Source organism: Sapajus apella, unplaced genomic scaffold (genome assembly GCF_009761245.1).
Source record: "Sapajus apella isolate SASKATOON/1434 unplaced genomic scaffold, GSC_monkey_1.0 scaffold19, whole genome shotgun sequence".
In the NCBI taxonomy this organism is placed as follows: Eukaryota; Metazoa; Chordata; class Mammalia; order Primates; family Cebidae; genus Sapajus; species Sapajus apella.
In genome coordinates, this window is record NW_022436959.1 from 25,747,805 (window position 1) to 25,768,907 (window position 21,103).

General features: G+C 35.1%; 1 protein-coding gene across 4 annotated transcripts in view; it reads left to right on the forward strand.

The window, feature by feature from the left end:
- The window catches only part of THSD7A (thrombospondin type 1 domain containing 7A), a 491,756-nt gene that overhangs the window by 397,595 nt on the left and 73,058 nt on the right, over positions 1 to 21,103 (forward strand). For all 4 annotated transcript variants that reach the window (XM_032286742.1, XM_032286743.1, XM_032286744.1 and 1 more), the window contains exons 12-13: positions 6,464 to 6,658; positions 7,557 to 7,820. In XM_032286742.1, the coding sequence (XP_032142633.1) occupies positions 6,464 to 6,658; positions 7,557 to 7,820 (459 nt within the window). The remainder of the gene's footprint in view (positions 1 to 6,463; positions 6,659 to 7,556; positions 7,821 to 21,103) is intronic.

The following is a 21,103-nucleotide window of genomic DNA, read 5'->3' on the forward strand; positions in this document are numbered from 1 at the left end:
GTGTTTATTATTTTGTGACATGTTTCTACCAAGAGTAGAATTTTCTAAAGTTGCAAAGCTTCAAAGTAGACATATCATAAAAATGACTGCAAATGTGCCCTTGCTCGATCTCCATGTTGATCATGATGGCAAGCGTACTTGCTGTAGATTATATGGAACTAGAGTTAATATTTTCCAGGGTCTACCCAGTCTAGCCTAATCTACCAGCCCCTCTGTTTCCTTGCCGGCCAAGGAACATCTGTTGTCATGTCACCGGTCACTAAAATCTGACATCAGTCTCTTTAGATGGAAGTCGACATAATTTGGATGCATTCTCAAATCTAGACCACAAAAAAGAATAAATATTTCAATAATAGACCTTGCATAGGAGAGGCCCTCCTGGCCCTGGGAGTCCTCATCCTTTGTCACTTATTGGTTAAAAACTAGAAAAGTCTTTAAAAAAGTTAAAGTAAAAAAAGTTCTAATTCTCCCCTATCAAAGTTAAATCTAAATGTAGAATATGCAATATAATAATTTAACTACATTTTATGCTCTTATTTATTTGTGAACAAATATGCTTAAGTTACATGGTTTAATCTTTGTCGATGGACTTGGCATCACCCTTTGCTGAAAACTCTGACCCACTTTGTTCTTTCCTTAAATAATGCATTTTAGAGGCATTATTGAGGTTAGGCTCATAATATCTGGGCCAGGTTATCCTGGCAGGGCAGGATAATTTATCTGTTAATTTTTAAAAGAGAGCTCTGCAACAGAAAGAAAAAGAAGTGGAAGAAGAACTAGGTAGAAAAGAGAGAAGGAGCTTGCTTTAAGGAAATTTTATCAAGACATAATTTTTATTCCCTTTTTTGACTGATGTATTTATTATTTATTACCCAGGTTTTATACTCTTCAGTTATATATGCCCTTATTTAAAACTTTTAGAATTATTTATATTTTAAAATGTTTATCTCTAGCTTCCTATGAATACTAGCATCCTAGTTAATTTGGGGATTTGGGTTGTGTTTTACATCTCTCTGGGAGATCTGTCATAAAATGCTTATTAACATTTGCCATTTTATAAATAGTACCGTGCTGTGTCTGTGATTGTTCTTGGATGCCCCATGTGTTGTGATGCTGTTCGTTAACCCTTCCCAGATCCCAACTGGAGATTCTTAGCCAACCTCAGTCTGAGCTACTCCACTGGGAACTGATTATTATTTCCTAGTAAGTTCTCATCCTGGTATTCTCACATATATTATACACATCAATGAGACTAGGGATCACTGGTAACTATTTAAGATCAATAAAAAATACAAGTACATTTCCTTCTATTGTGCCAGGGCTACAGTCACAAATTGTAATTAGGAACTATAATTTGGCAAACTTCTCAGTGAAAATCTCTTTTACACAGAGAAAGACCAGGATCATTTTATCTACCTAGTAAACAACTGGAGCCCTCTCACATTATTTATAGGTTTGATCATACTTCTAAGCACAATTAGGTCTCTTGGAAACTAGCTCCCACTTGCATTAAGCTTTGCTTCTTCATTTCTACATGATTCATTCTCACTATTGCCATTTTTTCCCTAAAACTGTAGGAAAAAAGTCACTCATTTAATTACTCAGTGAGCTGATCATGTTCTGTCTCTAATGCTACTCAGACACTAGTGCAGTGGTTTAAACCATGTTAATATTGTTCAATTTAATAAATAAGGTCACAGAGCTCTTTGAACCATTTGCTACATATAATCCAACAGCTTTCAGTGCACTAAGGCATTGATCCTATTCAGTTTTATGTAATGAACTTCTATGTGCGCATTTTAGATCAGGCAATTTATTTCACTCTGATTACTCAAACAAAATGAGTGCATGGCCTTACAGGTGGAAGAGTAATTCACTGACTGATAGAACATCTTCTTCTCAAACGAATATTAAGGAAATTTCATCCCTCTTCAAAAATGAAGATGAGCAGTTACTCAGAGTTTCATTTTGATGTGCTTCAGAGCTGCAGCAGTAGCCTTCCATTCACGCATTCATGTATACATAACACAGACATCCACATCCTCTTAGCTCAGCCCATGTTATCTATTCCCTTTCAGTCCATGAACCGTTATTGTTTTTCTCTTTAAAACATATCTTAAAACTCAGTTTACATGGAAACATTCTAGAATTAATTCTACTTATTCAACGGACTAACCTTTTATTTTAAATTTATGGGAAGTTTCAAAGATACACAAAAATAGAGGGACTAATATAAAGAGTACTAGCCATGTAGTCATCATTTACTTGGGTTTAGCAGTTCTTAACATATTGGTATTCTTGGTCATCTGTCACTCTCCACACAAAAAGAATTTTCCTAGCGTATTTTAATGCAACTTCCAAGTAAGATACATATCATCCATAAATACTTGAGCATTTTAACATAACAATAGTATTATTATTACATCAAACAAAATCAACAGTTCTTTCCAACTATCTAATATTTGAACCTGTTTAATTTTTCTCCAGTGTCTCAAAAATATTTATGCTTAGTTTGTTCAAACTAAGGCTTTAAAAGGTCTCCACACTGCATCTGCTTCGTGTATTTCTTAGGTCACTTTAATCTAACAACAGTTCTAGCACCCTTTTTCATAGCATTTATTTGTTGAAGAAATTTTCTTATTTATCTTTACACCATTTTCCCAATATTGATGGACTAAGCTTGCTTAACTTGATTCATAACCCACACATGTAACCCACAAATCATATTGATTCCTCCCATGCTTTCAACCTGCCAGGAACAGCCTGTCCTATATCACTTACGTAAAAATTGTTGTGCTTTATATGAATAAAATAAGTAAATGGATATAATCAACCTAGAATTAAATACGGAATTTTACTTTAAAATAATCATTTTAATTTTTGCTAATCTCACTGAGAAGATTTTGTGGTGAATTATCTCTGGGGTAACATTTTTTTTGCCCCGTCTTGTTAACAAGGCTTTCAGCTCAAAGGAGAACATGTGTAATCATTAGATATCACATATACATGCTTCACCTATAAATACAGATACAATTGTCTGTGTATATGTAGTTTTGTGGTGTGCTAAGAAGCTGTGCTCTTAGTATGATCAGTCTTTTCTACAGTTCAAACCACCCAGTTTTCAGTGTTTTAGAAATGATTTTGAAGATTTACAAAATTGAGAGACCAGATGGTTTCCTTTCCAAACATTTGTATTTTCCTCGCCCTAATTGTAGGAAGTTCATTTCAGATTGCATTTCTGTGTTTGAATTGTTGGGTTTCCTCTAAGTCAGATTCCAAACAAGTTGAGATGTAGGAGAGATTTTCAATATATTGTACAAATGATGCTGTTGCTACGTGTTTGGATAACATTGTATGAGTAATTTATTCCAAAAGTACACTGTCTAAAATCTCAGATGAGGAGTGTAAAGTGCTGAGTGGGTTTCTGAGAATAGCTGTGAGAATTTTACACATTTTTTTTTCTTTTCAGCTAGCTGAAGTACATAAGATTTTTTGTAGTGCAGGTATATAGGGAAAAGGCATTCCAATTTATGTGAATACTATATATCTGCACAAAATAAATTGTTTCTGGAATTGTATTGGTAGACGTGTTATTTCATTTTGTTTTTCTTTTTGGTGTCACATAATAGGATAGTGGTTGGAGCAATTCTGAAATAAAATTTGTAAGAAAGACCCTTAATAGAGAACCTAAGTCACTATTATCTAATTTCTCAAAAGATTTATATTCAAGTCTTTTTCAAAGAGTTAATTTGTACGAATAGGTAAAAGTAGTCTCATTTCAAAGAACCCAATTTTAGTTTGGTAATTTTTAATTTTCTTTTAGTTATAAGCAGTGCAACCCTCTTCACAGTTAGGATTCTCATATGATCAGATGTCTTATTTTCCAGATATATCATCCTTGAGGCTCTGGCATGTCCCGATTAGTAAAAAGTTCCGTATTTTTCTGGTTATCAATTCTTTTTTTTGAGCATCCTTGGAGCAACTTTGTCCATGAGCCATCAGCACTTACTAAGTTTAAAGAATTTAAAAGGGTCAGTCCTGCTTCCAAATGACAGGTGTAGAAAGAACTTCAGAATCACATCAGCTCATTTATAGCCTGCATCTTGGGGATTTCTCCTATACCATGCTGCAGATGTTCATCTAAACTATATGGATGCTCTTTTTTTTTTTTTATCCCCTGTCTATGTTTCTGTCATGCCCTTCCTTTGCACTCCAAGCTTAGAACTCTTTTAGTTCATACAATGTTTAGCCATTGTTTCCCAAAGCTTAGCATGGTACCAGGGCAATTAGGTACCAAAGAAGGACTTTCTGTCTTAGCCATATGTGTTTGCCAGAACCCTTCCTGTACCTTGAATATTCAAGCTAATGAGTCTCAAACTTGAATGTGCATAAGGATCACCTGAGCATCTTTTAAAAAAGTACGTATTCTTTGATCCCATAACAGACACCTCAATATCTGGATGGGTCCAGATTATGGAACTCTTTTTGGGTCCAGGGATCCTCAAGTTTAATAGCATTCTAGGTGTTTCTGATGCACGTGGAAATACGATGCCTACTAGAGCAGTGGTTCTCATAGAGCCTGCATAATTAAATCATCCGAAAGCTTAAAAAGTATCGTAATTCTCAGGACCCCAACCTCAACCAGGGAAATGAGAATATTACAGTTTAGCAAGGGCATAGGTATCTTCCAAAGGTAATCAGGGGATTGTAATCTCCAGCCAGACCTGAGAACCTCTATCTTAGACTGCTATGATAAATACAGATCACCAGATGTGTCCTCCCTCAAGTGGGTAGATTCTCTTTGAGACACTTAATGTTTTTTTTTTTTCTGTCACCTAACATTCATCAAGGCCACCACTGTTCACCCTACCAGGATGTTCATACTTTTAAAATTTTAGGGGCCCCTGTTCTTTTCTGACAACTTGTCTCTTCCAATGTCATGTGCACTTAATGAAAAGCACACCTAAAGCTAAGAAATAGGGAAGTACATCCACATTTGAACAATGTAGAAGGGTCTTTTACATTAGGACTAAAGCAGTTGCCTTAAGTTGTGTTCAACTACACAGAGAACATCTGGCCTTGCTACAATTGCTAGTTATATCCATTTACAAACTCTATTACAAAGCCTTGCACTCCTAGGCATGAGGTTTTAGTACATAGATCCAGATACTGTTGTCTAACCTGAGGCCCTCTGTGCCCTGGGCAACTTTGTCCATGAGCCATCAGCACTTACTAAGTTTAAAGTATTTAAAAGGGTCAATCCTGCTTCCAAATGGCAGGTGAAGAAATGTCAAAAATGTCAGGCTCCTTCACCTTGATTTCATGATGGTGGAATCCTGAAGAGGGCAGAGATCAGCGGCAGTTTCAGCCTAGATCATAAACCTGAAAAAGCCATGTAAATCACTCTGAATGAGGCCATTTAAGATAATTCAATGAAGACAACTTTAGGACCAAGGTTTAAATGTTCCATCTGCTTCCTCAATTAATAAGTGAGTTGTTTCTAAAACCAATAGGAAGGAAATGGCTTAGGGAGAAAATGGACTTTAAACATACATGCTCTTTTTCTTTAAGACTTGTTACCATAAAGCAATCGTGTGTGTGTGTGTGTGTGTGTGTGTGTGTGTGTGTGTGTGTTCAATAGATAAAAATATTTCTTATTTTAAGTCAGTAGAACAATATCTTAGAAGAAATAATTTCTATCAATTGAAACTTTTAAGAATTTTTATGTAATTCTAGAAATATAAATTTTAACATAATGAATTAAGAATATTGAATATTTTTAAGTGCAAAGTTGATGTTTGTGCATGTGAAGAACTTGTAGAAGGAAGAGATGGAGGACTTTGACACTGCCCATCCATTCATCATTCCAACCCATCCTAGTAAACTTGCAGTATACTACAGTGAACATACTTTTCATGCCATTGCAGTTTCATGATAAGTTCTATAAACACACCTCCCTGACCTCAACCTACCAACCAGCTTGTGGCCACTAAAACACAATTTCATAGATATTCTAGGGTGTCCAATCATATCAAACAATATTAGAGGTACCTGGTGTCTCCCAGTCCCTCTGCAAACATCCCACGCTCAATATAAACTATTATCAGAACCCATGTATGATTTGTCTTACATTCTTAAAACTTTATTTCTAAATATCCTACATGTGACATCAACTGAAACCCTGAATAGATGTAATCAAAACTGCTAAATGCCAAGTGTTCATGTGTCTGCTTTTCTGTGCCACAAAAATCACTCAAGGTTATGTGTTATTAACAAAAAAAAACTATAAAACCAATATAATGGCAACTGTGATTATTAGAAATACTCCTATAAGATTTCTACTGTAAGGAAGGAATTAAAAGAGGCTTTCTCTGACTGCTTAACCAAATGTTAGGTTAGCTTCTAAATTATAGAGTAATGAGATGTTTGCATTTGTTATAACACTTTTATGTTTTTCTTTTAGCCATTACTTGTCGCAAGCAAGATGGAGGACAGGCTGGAATCCATGAGTGCTTACAGTACGCAGGCCCTGTGCCAGCCCTTACCCAAACCTGCCAGATCCCCTGCCAGGATGACTGTCAACTGACCAGCTGGTCCAAGTTTTCTTCATGCAATGGAGACTGTGGTGCAGTTAGAACCAGAAAGCGCACTCTTGTTGGTAAGAATAATTGAGACACCAAAGCCAGTACGCGTCAAAGTGGAGAAACACAATACGAGTTAGACTAAGAGAGTTCTGACAATGTACTTGAAAGATAACATACCAGTGGATTCAGATGTGTATTTTAAATTCAGTTGGCAGTCATAAAAGCATTATGTTCTTTCAGTAGAAAGAAAAGGAAGCTTTGAGAATTGAACTCTGACTCCCTGTTTAATGTGTGGTACATTATTTTCCAGTGTAGACATGATCTTTTAGTGGACTGCCTGCAGACTGTAAAGTGCTTGGAGCAAAGTCTTTGGGGGACAAAAGAAAAAGTTGCTACTTCATTTATTTAACCCATTCTCATTATCAGAGCCTCAGATTAACCTTTCTCACCTAGAAAGGGGCATATAGCATTAATTCTGTTATCTGAAAACTGTATTTTAAGCCATAATAATGACTGAAAGCAGGAATATAATGAGCAAGAACTAAAGCTCGGTGCATCTGAAGTATTGCCAATGGCAAAAGAACCTAAAAATATTGGTGCTAGTAGACTATTCATTACTTAAGTTAAAAAATGAACCACCTATGTAATGAAGACTGTCGAAAACTATATAACACAGCTTATGAAGGTGAGAAGTAAATATATGTAATTAGTTATATGTAGCATAATTTAAAAGTATGTGAAAAGAAGTGTTCTGAAAAAGCAATACAAATGTTACTATGCGAAGCACGCAATACCAACAACAGCCTATATAGAAAACACTGTCAGTTGAGAAAATAGCATGGATTTATAGGCTACTGTTAAATAAGGTTAAAAATGGAGAAAAGGAAATTAGGAAACTAGAAAATTTAGGGATGTGTGAAATTAATAATGGTATTTTCCAGCTTAAATTGTCTGGTGGTTTCTCTTCCACAGGAAAAAGTAAAAAGAAGGAAAAATGTAAAAATTCCCATTTGTATCCGCTGATTGAGACTCAGTATTGTCCTTGTGACAAGTACAATGCCCAGCCTGTGGGGAACTGGTCAGACTGTGTTTTACCAGAGGGAAAAGTGGAAGTGATGTTGGGAATGAAAGTACAAGGAGACATCAAGGAGTGTGGACAAGGATATCGTTACCAAGCAATGGCCTGCTATGATCAAAATGGCAGGCTCGTGGAAACATCCAGATGTAACAGCCATGGTAATTAAATTTTTATTGTTATATATTTGCTATCTTCACGAGTGTGGAGGGAAAGGGCACATGTATCATAGTAGAATGGAAGTGAAGCTTTAAAGAAGTGTATTCTAAATTAAGCTCTATGAAGCACCATACTATACATATATCATTTATATGTAACAGGACATTCAATGGCATTGCCTCTTTGTCCAGAAGTTAGCAACTTAAGTCCCAAAGATGGTGACAGGAAGCCTGATGGGGCCCACATCTTACAAAGGGTGGGCAAAACTGGTGCCAGAAAGGTCCTCCAGAACTTATCAAGAGCCTGTACATTGGATACACCCAAAATCCCCAACAAGTCTGTGCATAGAAAGGGAGTAAGGAGGAAATAAGATTTGAATCAGTTTGAGATTTAAACAGACTTTTAACAACCAAACTGGCAAGCTTTGCCATGTGCCCAAAATGTCATTAACCAACAGAGAAGATGGAAACTAGTAACTGGTGAAAACTCAAACATTTATTAATTCTCCATTGAATTCAAATTGGCACACACACAAACACACACACACACACAGAACACAGAAAGTATGCATACTCCTAGGAAACTGTGCCCTTTTATTTTCTAAACCAAAAAAGAAAGCAAAAATGCAGCAATAATAATTGTGTTGCCAAAAGTTTGTGAACAGTGCCATCTTTAACCAGAATGTATTTAATCTTAATATTGGCAGTATTAAGCAATTTTCTCCATTATTCTTTTATTTTAATACATTTGTCTTTTTACAATGGAATGAAAGCAGTTTACAGTGGGGCAGCCTGGAACATAGATATCATATCTTTGCAAACACTAGATGATGATCTCTTACTTAGTTGACAGAAGTGACCAAAAAAGGATGACTTAAATTGCTGGGAGCACGGTACATGGCAGTTATCCTCCAACCTTGCCGAAATATTAATAACTGCTGCTATTGGAATGGTGCTGCTCCAGTTTTATTACATGGTTCAGAAAACAACACTAATAAAACCATCTCACATTTATAAACCATCAAGGTATCATGGTGACATGGTTATTGAAATCTTCTAAACATCTCCCTACAAAGAAGTTTCTAGAAGTCTTGCCCTTTTGTTTCTATCTTATCACATAGTTCCTATTGTATCGAAGTCTAATGATATGCAAAGAAATGATATATATTTGAGGTGATGGGTATCTCAGTTACAGTGATGTGATCATTACAATTACGTACTGTAATATCACACGTACCCCATAAATATGTTTAAAATTTCCGTCTTAACCATCTTTAAGTGTATCATTCAATAGTGTTAAGTACATTCACGATGTTGGGCAATCAATCTCCAGATCCTTTTCTTAAAAAATAAATTTTGTGTATATTTAAGGTGAACAAAAACAGTCTAATGGTATGAACCTCAAAGACTCCACAATATTGAAGCTCTAGATATAAGTATTTTTCAGGTTAATATATGTGCATTGCTGAATTGAAGATTATTACATGCCTTGAGAACAATAATTATAAAAGTAAAGGGAATTTAATATTTATAATCAGTATGCTTTGAGAAACATCTCAAAGAGTAATTGAATATTTTATTCTCTACATCAAATAACATAAGTGTTATAAATTAGATATCAAGAAAAATCTAAATTCCCTTTCTATTTTGGGGTGATAATATAGAAAACCATAATTAGCCATTAAAATATAAAATTGAAGATCATTTTAAAAATGTGTTTTTTGTGGAATGCAGCATATAAGTGTTTGGTCAGATTTCAGCTTCTTATGCATAGTGAATCACTAAAACAATCATTTAACATTACCTGTGAACTTCCAGAATAACATTCATATTTTCTCACTTTTGCCTTGATCTGTTAATTAGATGCATGAGAGCATCAGCAAGCTACTTCAGTCAATCTTATATTTAGAAAAATCTTTTAAAATATTCTGTAACCCTCACAGAAATGTTTGATCACTTCAAAAAAGGAAAAGAACAAAAATAATTGAAATTTCCCAAAGGCAGTATACATTTCTTATTTTAGCATTGTCAACTCACAGCATGAAGAATGCAGTACTGTATTCTAGGGAAATGCTCTTATAGAAAAATGATGAAACCATGCTGACATTGACTTCACAGGGATTCTGAAAGTATCTAAGAAAGATTCTTAACGAAGTGTATGGTTCCTGCTTAGTTCTTCTGTATGTCCTGCATCATTCCTGTCTCAATCTGGTATCTGATGGGATGTCCAATGAGGTATTTAACATTTACTAACATAATTACTCAAAGTCTGGAGAAATGAATCTCTAATGCCTCATTTCTTTGGAAATTCTTACTTTCCTTAAATACGTACCGTCAATTCTGGTGTTTGTGGAATGTTCCGACTTTGCCACTCTCTCCCCGTCATTCCCTAGTTGTAATCTCTGTGACAACTGCTTTCTTCCAGCCAAATCTGCTTTCTAGATGAATGGTTTTTAAGTGGCTCTCGAGAAAAAGTCTCTTCTTGCTTTCAGTTTAAACACAAAATTGATCCCCATATGTGTGCAGTGCAATGACAATAATCCCCCATTCAATAGTGATCTTAGGGTATTTCTGTTTAATCACTGGTGTCCATCTGTGGATCATAATACCATTTATTCATAAAGCAGCGTGACTTTTCACCAGTTTAATTATATTATTTTAGACAGTTTCCCATTGGGTCACTTTTTTTTTAATGTCTTAAAGTTGAGACAGAATTCTTTTATTTTTAAACTTCTATGTTCTATTTTTAAACTTCCGTAGACTCTGCACTGAAAAGTGATGTAACTACGTTGCCAAAATCAGATGTTAGAGTATACTTTGGGAGCCACATAAATGTTCATCCTTATGCATGATATTAAATATAGTGACTGCAGAAATGTTGATTTATAAGCACATTTATGGCATTTATCTGTACTAAAATCATAATACAAATTATGTATATTTACTCTTGGTATGAAATCTTGGATGGTGTCACTACAGCAACAATTTTTTTAGCAGCTTTAAATTTTTTTTTTTAATTACACTTTACCTTCTGGGATACATGTGCAGAACATGCAGATTTGTTACATAAGTATATACATCCTATGGTGGTTTGCTGTACCCATCAACCCATCATCTACATTAGGTATTTCTCCTAATGCTACCCCTCCCCTATCCCCCAACCCCTGACAGGCCCCAGTGTCTGATGTTCCCCACCCTGTATCCATGTGTTCTCATTGTTCAGTTCCCACTTATGAGTGAGAACATGTAGTGTTTGGTTTTCTGTTCCCGTGTTAGTTTGCTGAGAACGATGGTTTCATCAACCAATATCTTAGAGAAATCTCATGATGAATAAAAAATGTGTAATTTGATTGTTCAAGTGATTAAAATTGTTGCAGCAATTTTAAATCACTCAAAAATTAAATAAAAATCAAAAATCAAAATTATTCAGCATGAGATTCCTCTAAGATATTGGTTGATTAGTTTATTAGAAATTTGTTGAGAGCCTTCCCAGTACTAGGTACTTCTCAAGTTAATCATCGTCAAAATGTTACAAAACAAAGGGCAGAATATTTGGAATGTTTTTATTATATCATTTAATCTTCATATTTTAAAGAATCTTAGAGGTAGCCCAGCTTATGCAAGGTACATAGAAACCAGACTTCTATTTAAATATAAAGGATAGAATTGTATGGTGCCGCCCTCAGCCTGATCCAGTGCTCCCCATCTTGCATTTCTAAAGTGTGTATCATATTTTAACATACCATATAATTTACTTACTCATTATGTTTATTATTTATTCTTTATGTCCCATTCAAGAATAGAGATTGATGAGGATATCTTTGACTATTCTATTCACTGATGTATCCTAAGTACCTAGAACAGTAGGTGCTCAACAAAATTTGTAGAATGAATGCACAAATAAAAACCTGGAGAGAATGATTTTTTCCAGGTGAAGAGTAACATACAGATTACTAGAGTTGCAGTTGGTCCACAGTCAGGCTAAGTCACTTTACTTTCTCTGGATAACGTCCTTCCCTTTGTATCACATTTCTGGGAAATAAATCATTGAGAGTAACTAACAAATAAAAGCTACACATGCCACACACTCTCTATATGATATTAATTACAAATACTTGTTTATCTCTACTGGAAGGAATAATAGTTACATACCCATCCCACTGAATAAGTTCAGTAATAACAATATTGGAAGGTCTCCTCTTGTTGCCATTTAAGGCTTCCTGTTCTGAATGGTCTGATTTGCACCATACTGGATTTGAACAACAGCTTAACCTCGTGGTTCATATTAGTAATTGTGACAAATTGCATTTTCTATGTTTACAACTTTAATTGGGTGTTCAGGATATTTCTTTAACTCTCTTTGTTTTCATTTGTGGTAAAATAAGGAATAACATCTCTCTTTGATTTAATTAAAAGGTATATTTTGAAGGTGAGTTGGATAAAGTGTAAAAATGCCAGAGGCTCCAATCTTGAGCTCTGTGAGCTACATAATTCCTTCTATACAGTTCTTTTAAACTTTTACCCTTGGAAAATTTGTCTATGGTATTTCACATAAGCAGTATAAGCCATAATGCACTATCAACAAATATTCTAAAGTTAAACTCAATTATATTTGTAATCCCTTATCATGTTATCAAGCAGAAAGTCATATTTGATTATATTTTCTCCAGAGTCCACATGATTTAATATGCATTGTTTAATATGTTTAATAGCTCTCCTATTACCTAATATTGTAAAACATTGCTGTTGATACCTTTAAAATACTTGCCAACATGGGGAGACTGTGAGGTAACTCAAGAGTTAGTTGTTAGGCTACATTAGTTGTCACAAAATGTTTTCTTAAAGGGCCAGATAACAAATATTTCAAGAGTCGTGGGCCAAAAGGTCTTTGTCACAATTACGCAAACCTGCCATTAGAACATATAAGCAGCCATAGACAATACATGAACAAATGGATATGGCTGTGTTCCAGTAAAATTTTATTTACAAAAAAAAATAGCAGCCTGGGCTATTTTTTACTCGCATCTGGGATCTAAACCCCTCAAAATGTGATCTACAGACCAGCAGTGTGAACATCACTGGGAAACTGTTGAGAATATAGAAAGTTAGCCCCTATTATAGAACTGCTGAGTCAGAATCTGCATTTGGACACGATTTTAATGTGTAAGATTCTACTGTATCTTGCACATAGAGACAGTCCCTCCTCCAGAACCTCACGATGGTGCTGTCTTCTGTAAAACAGTCAACACCTCCATGTAAAAGTGATTACCAGTTATGGGGAAGACAGAATTTGGAAACTTTTGGTATTTATAAAGATACATCTTCAAAAGGTAAAAGTTTATTTAGGTACAGTTTTCAAAACAAGGGTCAATAGAACATTCTTTGGAAACTATATTGGCACTTTAATGATTACCTTGAGGAAAGTGCTGAGCTTCACTACAGAGACTTCATTATAGAAAAAAATTGAGGATTATTTCTTTCTCTTGTAATGAAGCGTTGCCTGAGTATATAGGCATACCTCAGAGACTGCAATAAGGCAAATATCACAGTAAAGCAAGTCACACAAATATCACAAATATTTTTGTTCCCAGTACATATAAAAGTTCTGTTTTTGCTGATGGCGGGTCTTGCTTTGATGCGGATGGCTGCTGACTAATCGGATAGTGGTTTCTATAGTTTGAGGTAACTGTGGCCATTTTTTTTTTTTTTTTTTTTTGAGACAGAGTCTTGCTCTGTCGCCAGGTGCCAGGCTGGAGGGCAGTGGCGTAATCTCGGCTCACTGCCAATCTCCGCCTCCTGGGTTCAAGCAATTCTCCTGCCTCAACCTCCCGAGTAGCTGGGACTACGTGCACGTGCCACCACACCCAGCTAATTTTTTTGTATTTTTTAGTAGAGATGGGGTTTCACCACGTTGGCCAGGATGGTCTCCATCTCTTGACCTCGTGTTCCACCCACCTCAGCCTCCCAAAGTGCTCAGATTACAGGCGTGAGCTACCGCACCTGGCTGGCCATTTCTTAAAATAAGACAGTAATGAATTTTGCTGCATCCGTTGACTCTTCCATTCATGAAAGAGTTCTCTGTTGCATGCAATGCTGTTTGATAGCATTTTATCCACCGTGAAACTTCTTTCAAAATTGCAGTATATCCTCTCAAACCCTGCTACTGCTTTATCAACTACATTTATGTAGTATTCTAAATTCTTTGTCATTTCAACAGTTGTCACAGCATCTTTACCCAGAGCAGATTCCATCTAAGAAATCACTTTCTTTGCTCATCCATGAGAAGCAGTTCCTCATCTGTTCAAGTTTTATTGTGAGATTGCACCAATCTAGTCACATCTTCAGACTCCTCTTCTAATGCTAGTTCCTTTGCTGTTTCCACGACATCTGCAATTACTTTTTCCACTGAAGTCTTGAACCCTCTCCTAGTCATCCATGAGAACTGACTTAATTCAAACTCCTGTTAAGGTAGATATTATGACCTCCTTCCATGAATCATTAATGTTCTTAACGGTATCTAGGTTGGTGAATCCTTTCCAGAAATGTTCAGTATATTTTGCCTGGATCCATTGGAGGCATAACTATGGCAACTGTAGTCTTACAAAAGGTATTTCTTAAATAATAAGACTTCTAAGTCAAAATTACTCTTTGGCCCATGGGCTGCAGAATAGATACTGTGTTAGCAGGCATGCAAACAACATTTATCTCCTTGTACTTCTCCATCGGAGCTCCTAGATGACTACATGCATCGTCAATGAGCACTGATATTTTGAAAGGAATCTTTTTATCTGAGCAGTAGGTCTCAACAGTGGGCTTCAAATATTCAGTAAACCATACTATAAACAGATGGGCTGTCATCCAGGCTTTGTTTTTCCATTATTGAGCACAAGCAGAGTAGATTTAGCTTGATTCTTAAAGGCGCTAGGATTTTCAGAATGGTAAATGGGCATTGGCTTCAACTTTAAGCCACCAGCTGCATTAACCCCTAGCAAGAGAGTCAACCTGTACCATGAAGCTTTTAAGCCTGCTGTTGACTTTTCCTCCCTAGCTATGAAAGTCCTAGATGTTGTCTTCTTCCAACAGAAGGATATTTCATCTACACTGAAAATTCTGTTGCTCAGTGTTGTCATCTTAATCTATTATCTTAACTAGATACTCTTGATAACTTTTTGCGGCTTCTATATGAGCACTTGATGCTTCACTTTGTACTTTATGTTACAGACAGCTTGTTTCCTTAAATCCAAACAACCTCTGCTAGCTTTCAACATTTCTTATGCAGCTTCCTCATCTCGCTCAGCCTTCATAGAGCTGAAGATAGCATCTTGCTCATTTAGGCTTTGGCTTAAGGGAATATTCTGGTTAGTCTGGTCTTCTATCTAGAGCACCAAAACCTTCTGCATATCAGCAGTAACACTCTTGCACTTTCTTATCATTTGTGTGTTCACTGGAGTAGCACTTTGAATTCCTTCAAGAAGTTTTTCTTTGCATTCACAACTTGGCACCCTCAAACAATTATAATAGTAACATCGAAGATCACTGATTTGAGATCACCATAACAGATATAATAATAATGGAAAAGTTTGAAATATTTTAAGAATTACCAAAATGTGACACAGAAACACAAAGTAAACACATGCTGTTGGAAAAATGGCATCTATAGACTTGTTGATGTCAGGCTGTCACAACCATCGATTTGTAAAAAATGCAAGATCTGCAAAGCAAAACAAAGCAAAGTCCAATAAAATAAGATGTACCTGTAAAACTTTCTAATATACTTACATTGCTTCTTTATCAAGTTTTATTACCCTACGTAATACATTGAGCATTAAGGTTTAATGGAAAATTGAAGCTGAACACTATTAAAAAATCAAAGCCCAATTCAGATTTCTCCTTTGAAAATAGTCATATTTTTGCTAAAGGAATTCCATACTAATTGAACTTTATTGAGCAAAACTATTCCACATTTTACAGCTCAATAGTTTTATTTTACTATAAGACTTTTTGTATTTAAAGAAAAAAATTAGGAAAATTACAAGAACATCATATATCAGCCAAAATATTAAAATTAAAATATATCTGTCAAAGTATTGAGGAAGAAAAAAGTCTCTTTCAGTTCATATAGAGAAATAAGAGAGAGTTCTAGGTTTATTTACAGTCCCATTGTCAAACAAAATACAATGTTATATTTAAGGGCTGGGCACACTTTTCTTTGTACACTAAGAATTGTGCTCCAATGGCTGTAAAATTACCAGGCCTTGATACTGCCTCTGGGCATCATACTGGCATTCAGAAAGCTGAAATACATTTTTGTAGGTCACTTTAATTAGGTTCATTTATCTTCTAATTGTAGTGACAATTAAATAGTTCAGAATAGTTTGTCTAATGCCTTATTAATATAAAATCGGTGTCTCTTTAACATTAATTTTTAAATAGAGTGATTTGTATTGAGTCTCCCATGTTTTCTATCTTTGCCTAGCATGCTTGTGAATGATACTACAGAGGACTTTCTGGACATTAATGAATAGCTTAAGCAGTTGCTTTTTTGCAAGCATCTGTAGGACTCAAAGTGTGCTTTGCTAGCACCCAAAGGTACTCTTTAAAAATTTGCTTCATACCAGTTTGCACTGTAGCACTAATTATTAAAATAAAAAGAAGGCTCTACAAATATCACAAGTAAGGAAAAATCTTTTAATAGAATATCTTTATATTATAAATATGTGTGTGGAATACTATATCCTTGTGTGGCAACATTTAACATTATTGCCTAATAGCCTAAGCAGTCTACTGCTTATTCCAGCAGCCTCTCACAGTTCTGACACAGATGATTCCAAAGTGCGTATCATGTTTCAAGGACCATTCTAGCTACTGCAAGGAACTGTAGATACCAAACACTGGGCCTCTAGTACACATGTCTCAGATCTAGGATTCTTTTCTACTAGCATTTGTACGAACAGGAAAGAATCATCATTAAAAAAAAAAAAAAAAAAAAAAAAAACTTGGAAAAGGAATATGTCCTGGATTAACTTCAAAAACTACAATACCCAATTTACAAATAGATTTTAGTTTAAGAGTTTGTGTTTTTAAGTTGTAATATGGAACTCAATATAAAACTAATAAAAATAATCATGAATATGGGTAGAGAATAACCCACCTGACCACTCAACCATAAAGTAACTGAAATGTATTACTTTTTGTAATAGGATTCTACCAAAGATTATATAGGTTCACTATTAGAAGTTAATTAGAAACAAAATTGGATGAGAAATTGTTCCTTATCATAGTAGATACTCGTATTATGGGAAGAACATGTTTAATTAAACCAGGCAGAAAGAGCAATAAATAGAGTCTTGTAAACAACCCAAAATTGAACCCTAATTTTTCCAAAGAGCTCTTCCACTTGGTAGAATTTATTTAATGTCTAATTCATTTGAGAATTTCAGTGTCTCATTTGATAGCCTAGGTAGAGCTAGTATTGCTTTTGCAGTTTTCACAGTTGGAATCTTTTTCTCCTTTCAAATGTGAAAGAGAGGCAGTGGGTGAGGGACAAGCTTTTCCTGAGGTAACTAGTTGCAAGTTTAAAGAGCCAAGGAAAGAAGGAAAGAGCATCTAAGGATACTTGGGCACAAAGAGAAAGCAGTTGCCTAGGGTCGAATTTAAATAAAGTATGGAGATCAGCACTAAGCTCACACAAGCTCCCTCAGGGAGCACAGTGGAGGCGATGAGGAAGAGACTAGCTGGAGATTTTCCTGCATCTGCCATTCCTGTCAGGTGTGATGGAAGGGCATGTGCCATTATCAGATAGTTTTGTGTGTTCGTGTCCCGACCCCTCAACTCATCTCCTACTTTATATCATGGTTTTCAAACTGGGTTTCCCGGAGCCCCTCAGGCCAGGCTGTCAAACACAGCCTCCAGTGGATCCTGTGTCCTTATCTGGCTTTCCTTTCAGTTTTTTTTTTTTTAGGAATAAAGTGTTCCATTGCTTAAAATAAATTTAACTGCCAAAAACAATTCATTATTTGCAACAACCAAAAAAGAAAAATTAGAATTTTGCTTTACCAGCAAATTCCGCCACTGTAGGAAATTTTAGGTAATCTGGATATAAAACAAAATTAACTCACCTTTGATCTTTTAAATGGACATTTAAAAAAACAGGAAGTTTATCCACATGACACTTTCCCCTCCCTTTGATGAAATTAATTTGTTGCCAGCTTATCCATGTTTGACCTTTAACCTGTAAAATGTAAAATAATGTAGGAAGAAGAAACTTTCTTAAGCTTTTGGCATTTTTGTTTGGTTGCTTGGTTTTGCATTTTCTTCTATATATGGAAATGGACATTTTAAAAAACCTACCTTAAAAATCTTAAATTCTAAATGGTTCAAAACATGATTTCAATTTTAAAGCATTTCAATTGCAATCTGTCTAGATGATCTATTTCTCTGGTGCAGGGAGATGCTATGTGAAAAAGTCAGTAATTATGGGAATACAGTATCTGAGTCATTCTCTTAGAGTCATAGTTTGTATTACCCAAAAGAGCAAGTCCAGGGTAAAGAGACCTGTATAACCTAGTTTAGTGCAGCAGTTTTTCATTTTACCACAGAATGATTTTGGTTAAAATTATGTTTAATACTTATTAGAATCCAGTAAACTAGTGTTTAAAGACCATCCTTTGCAAATACTTTCAAGGCAATATTAGATTTTCATTGATTGAAAGAACAGTGCATTGCACTGAATCAAGTTAAAAATAAATCATTCTAATAAGCTTCAGAATTAATATATTTTCCATTACTTTATCTTCAGTCTGAATGCTCTATCACATATGTTTGTATTCTTGACAAAGCCCTGTTACTAAAGTCAGGTAATAGGGCTTTGTCTGCATCTGATTTTCAATATCATGTTAAAATTATAAATGTTAAATGGGAGAAAGTCAATAAATGCCTTCATATATGTAATTATTCCCAAGGTTTGTTATTATGATTGAATAAGTAAAATACAGACGCAGGTTCTTACATATATAAGTTTATTTTCTTTTTTAACAAAATATATATTTGAAAGTGCAGTATAATTCTGACACCAACTACCTGGAGCTAGGCCAAACTTCAGAGGTTAAGGGCCCAGTACTCCACAAGACCACTCTCACTTCAGCTGCAAGTTTGCGAGTCCCCAAGCTAACCTTACTTCTCAGAAGCTGGCTACAAATTTCGGAGTTCCCCGTACTGCCCCAGGCTGAGTAATTCACTACAACAGCTGACAGAACCTGGAAAGGCACTATATTTACCACTGCAGTTTTATAATAGCAAAAGGATACAAATCAGAACCAGCTCAAAAAGACAGGTAGCTGAGGTCTGTGGGAGCATCTGAAACATTAAGCATTCATCTTAGGGAGTCAGGAGGCATCTTTTTCTCAGCACACTGATGTGTGTTTCCAAACAGAAAACTCACCTGAGCTTTGGTATCCAGAGTTTTTATTCAGATTTCATTACATAGGCATGACTGATGAATCTGGCCATATGGTTAAATGTAATCTCTTCCTTCTTACAGGTAGGTCAGATAACATGTAGCTCAAAGCTCTAACTCTCTAATCACATGATTGGTCTCTCTGGTGTGACCAGCCCCTTTCTGAGATATCCTTAGAGCATATAATCTTAGGTGGTCTGAAGAGTCCACTATGAATAACATAGATAGTTCTATCACTAGTAAAATTTCAGGGCTGAGAGACCTGCCTTCCAGGAATGAGGGACAAGGGTCAGCCCAATTCCTTATTATAAAAGAGAAGTCTTTTGAGTTTGCTATAAGAAATGGCCTCGGTAATGAAATTGTACATAGACGTAACTAAATGAATCTGAAAAAGCATGGTCATTGAGTAAACTCCCAATATTAAAATAACAACAATAACAAAACCTCACAGCCATTCATACTGTTGTTGAAATTTTCTGAGGAAATATATAAATACTTACCAGATATGAACACATATGCCTTGAAATGTATATAAGATTAATAAACATGATTAAAATTAAAATTAGAATATTTTATTATACTTCTGTAAATTTGCCTGAGCACTTCACTATGATAATTAATTGCCTAATATTGATTTATAACTTTTCATCCATCAAATATATGATGGGTAGAATATAGGAATATAGGCATTTGGATATTTACATAATAATTTGTTTGCTATGGTATCAGATCACCAGGTATCATATCACCAGTTTTTAACATATAATTGTTAAAGAATATTGTCCATTTGAAAAGTTTTTGCAAAATAATTTTTTTTTCAAATTTTTACAGCCTATAAGGACCACAATAGATAAAAGTCTAGCTACATTTTCTCATTCCCAGTTGCAGTCAAATGCACATAATACACATTTAAGTAGGAGAGAGTTTTGAGGTTGCTTTTGAAATTAATTCAGATGTTTCAGAGAGAATGCCAGTTTTTCATTCACATAGCTGTAAATCAGAACCACCAAGTATTTTTCATGTGCTTTCAAAATGAATTCTTTGATCCTTTCAACAGCACAATTTAGTAATTGTGAAGGTGGTTGAAATCTACTTTATCTCCACATTCATAATTCAAATGAGTGAGTGATTGTGTATATCTCAAAGGCAATATGTCCTCCAGTTGCCACTTTAAGCCTGCTGATGTTTTGTATTTATTTCAGCCTGAAAGCAGTGGTCAGAAAGCAGCAGTCAAAAATAAAATCAGAAGTCCAGAGTTTAATTTTTCCAAGTGTCAAATTCTGTGTTGAACTGTCAAAAGTTTTAATATCCTAATTGTGAAGTCATTTATTTTATTTCAGCATCCTCAGAAACCATACATCGATACAAGATGCCAGCAGTTTATTTAGCCTTAAAACACTCCAAATGTTTCTCTATCATTCCATCCCCCATGATTGTTTGCTGTTAATTGCCCTAAAAAATGATCTGAGCAGAGAAGGCAGGGGAATGCTTATCTAGCAGTTCACTAGTACCATTAAGGATTTTAATGGTGCTAGATAAACATGACAGGCAATTATTGAATGTTGTCAGACACTGGAAAATAAAACTGAGATGCTAGGCAATATATGCTTTTGCAGTTTTATCTTTATCTCACTTCCTAATTTGTATCTTTTAACAGTTTAATAGTTTGAATTTTATTTGAGAGATGTTTTGTGGAATATGCTATTGGAAAATCAGACGTAAAGTTTTTATATCTCCTTCCTTAGTAACACAATGTGAATCAGTCTGAAGTCATACATGTTAAATCTTTCTAAAGCCATAATATTTAAAAAAAAAAAAATTCCATTTATCT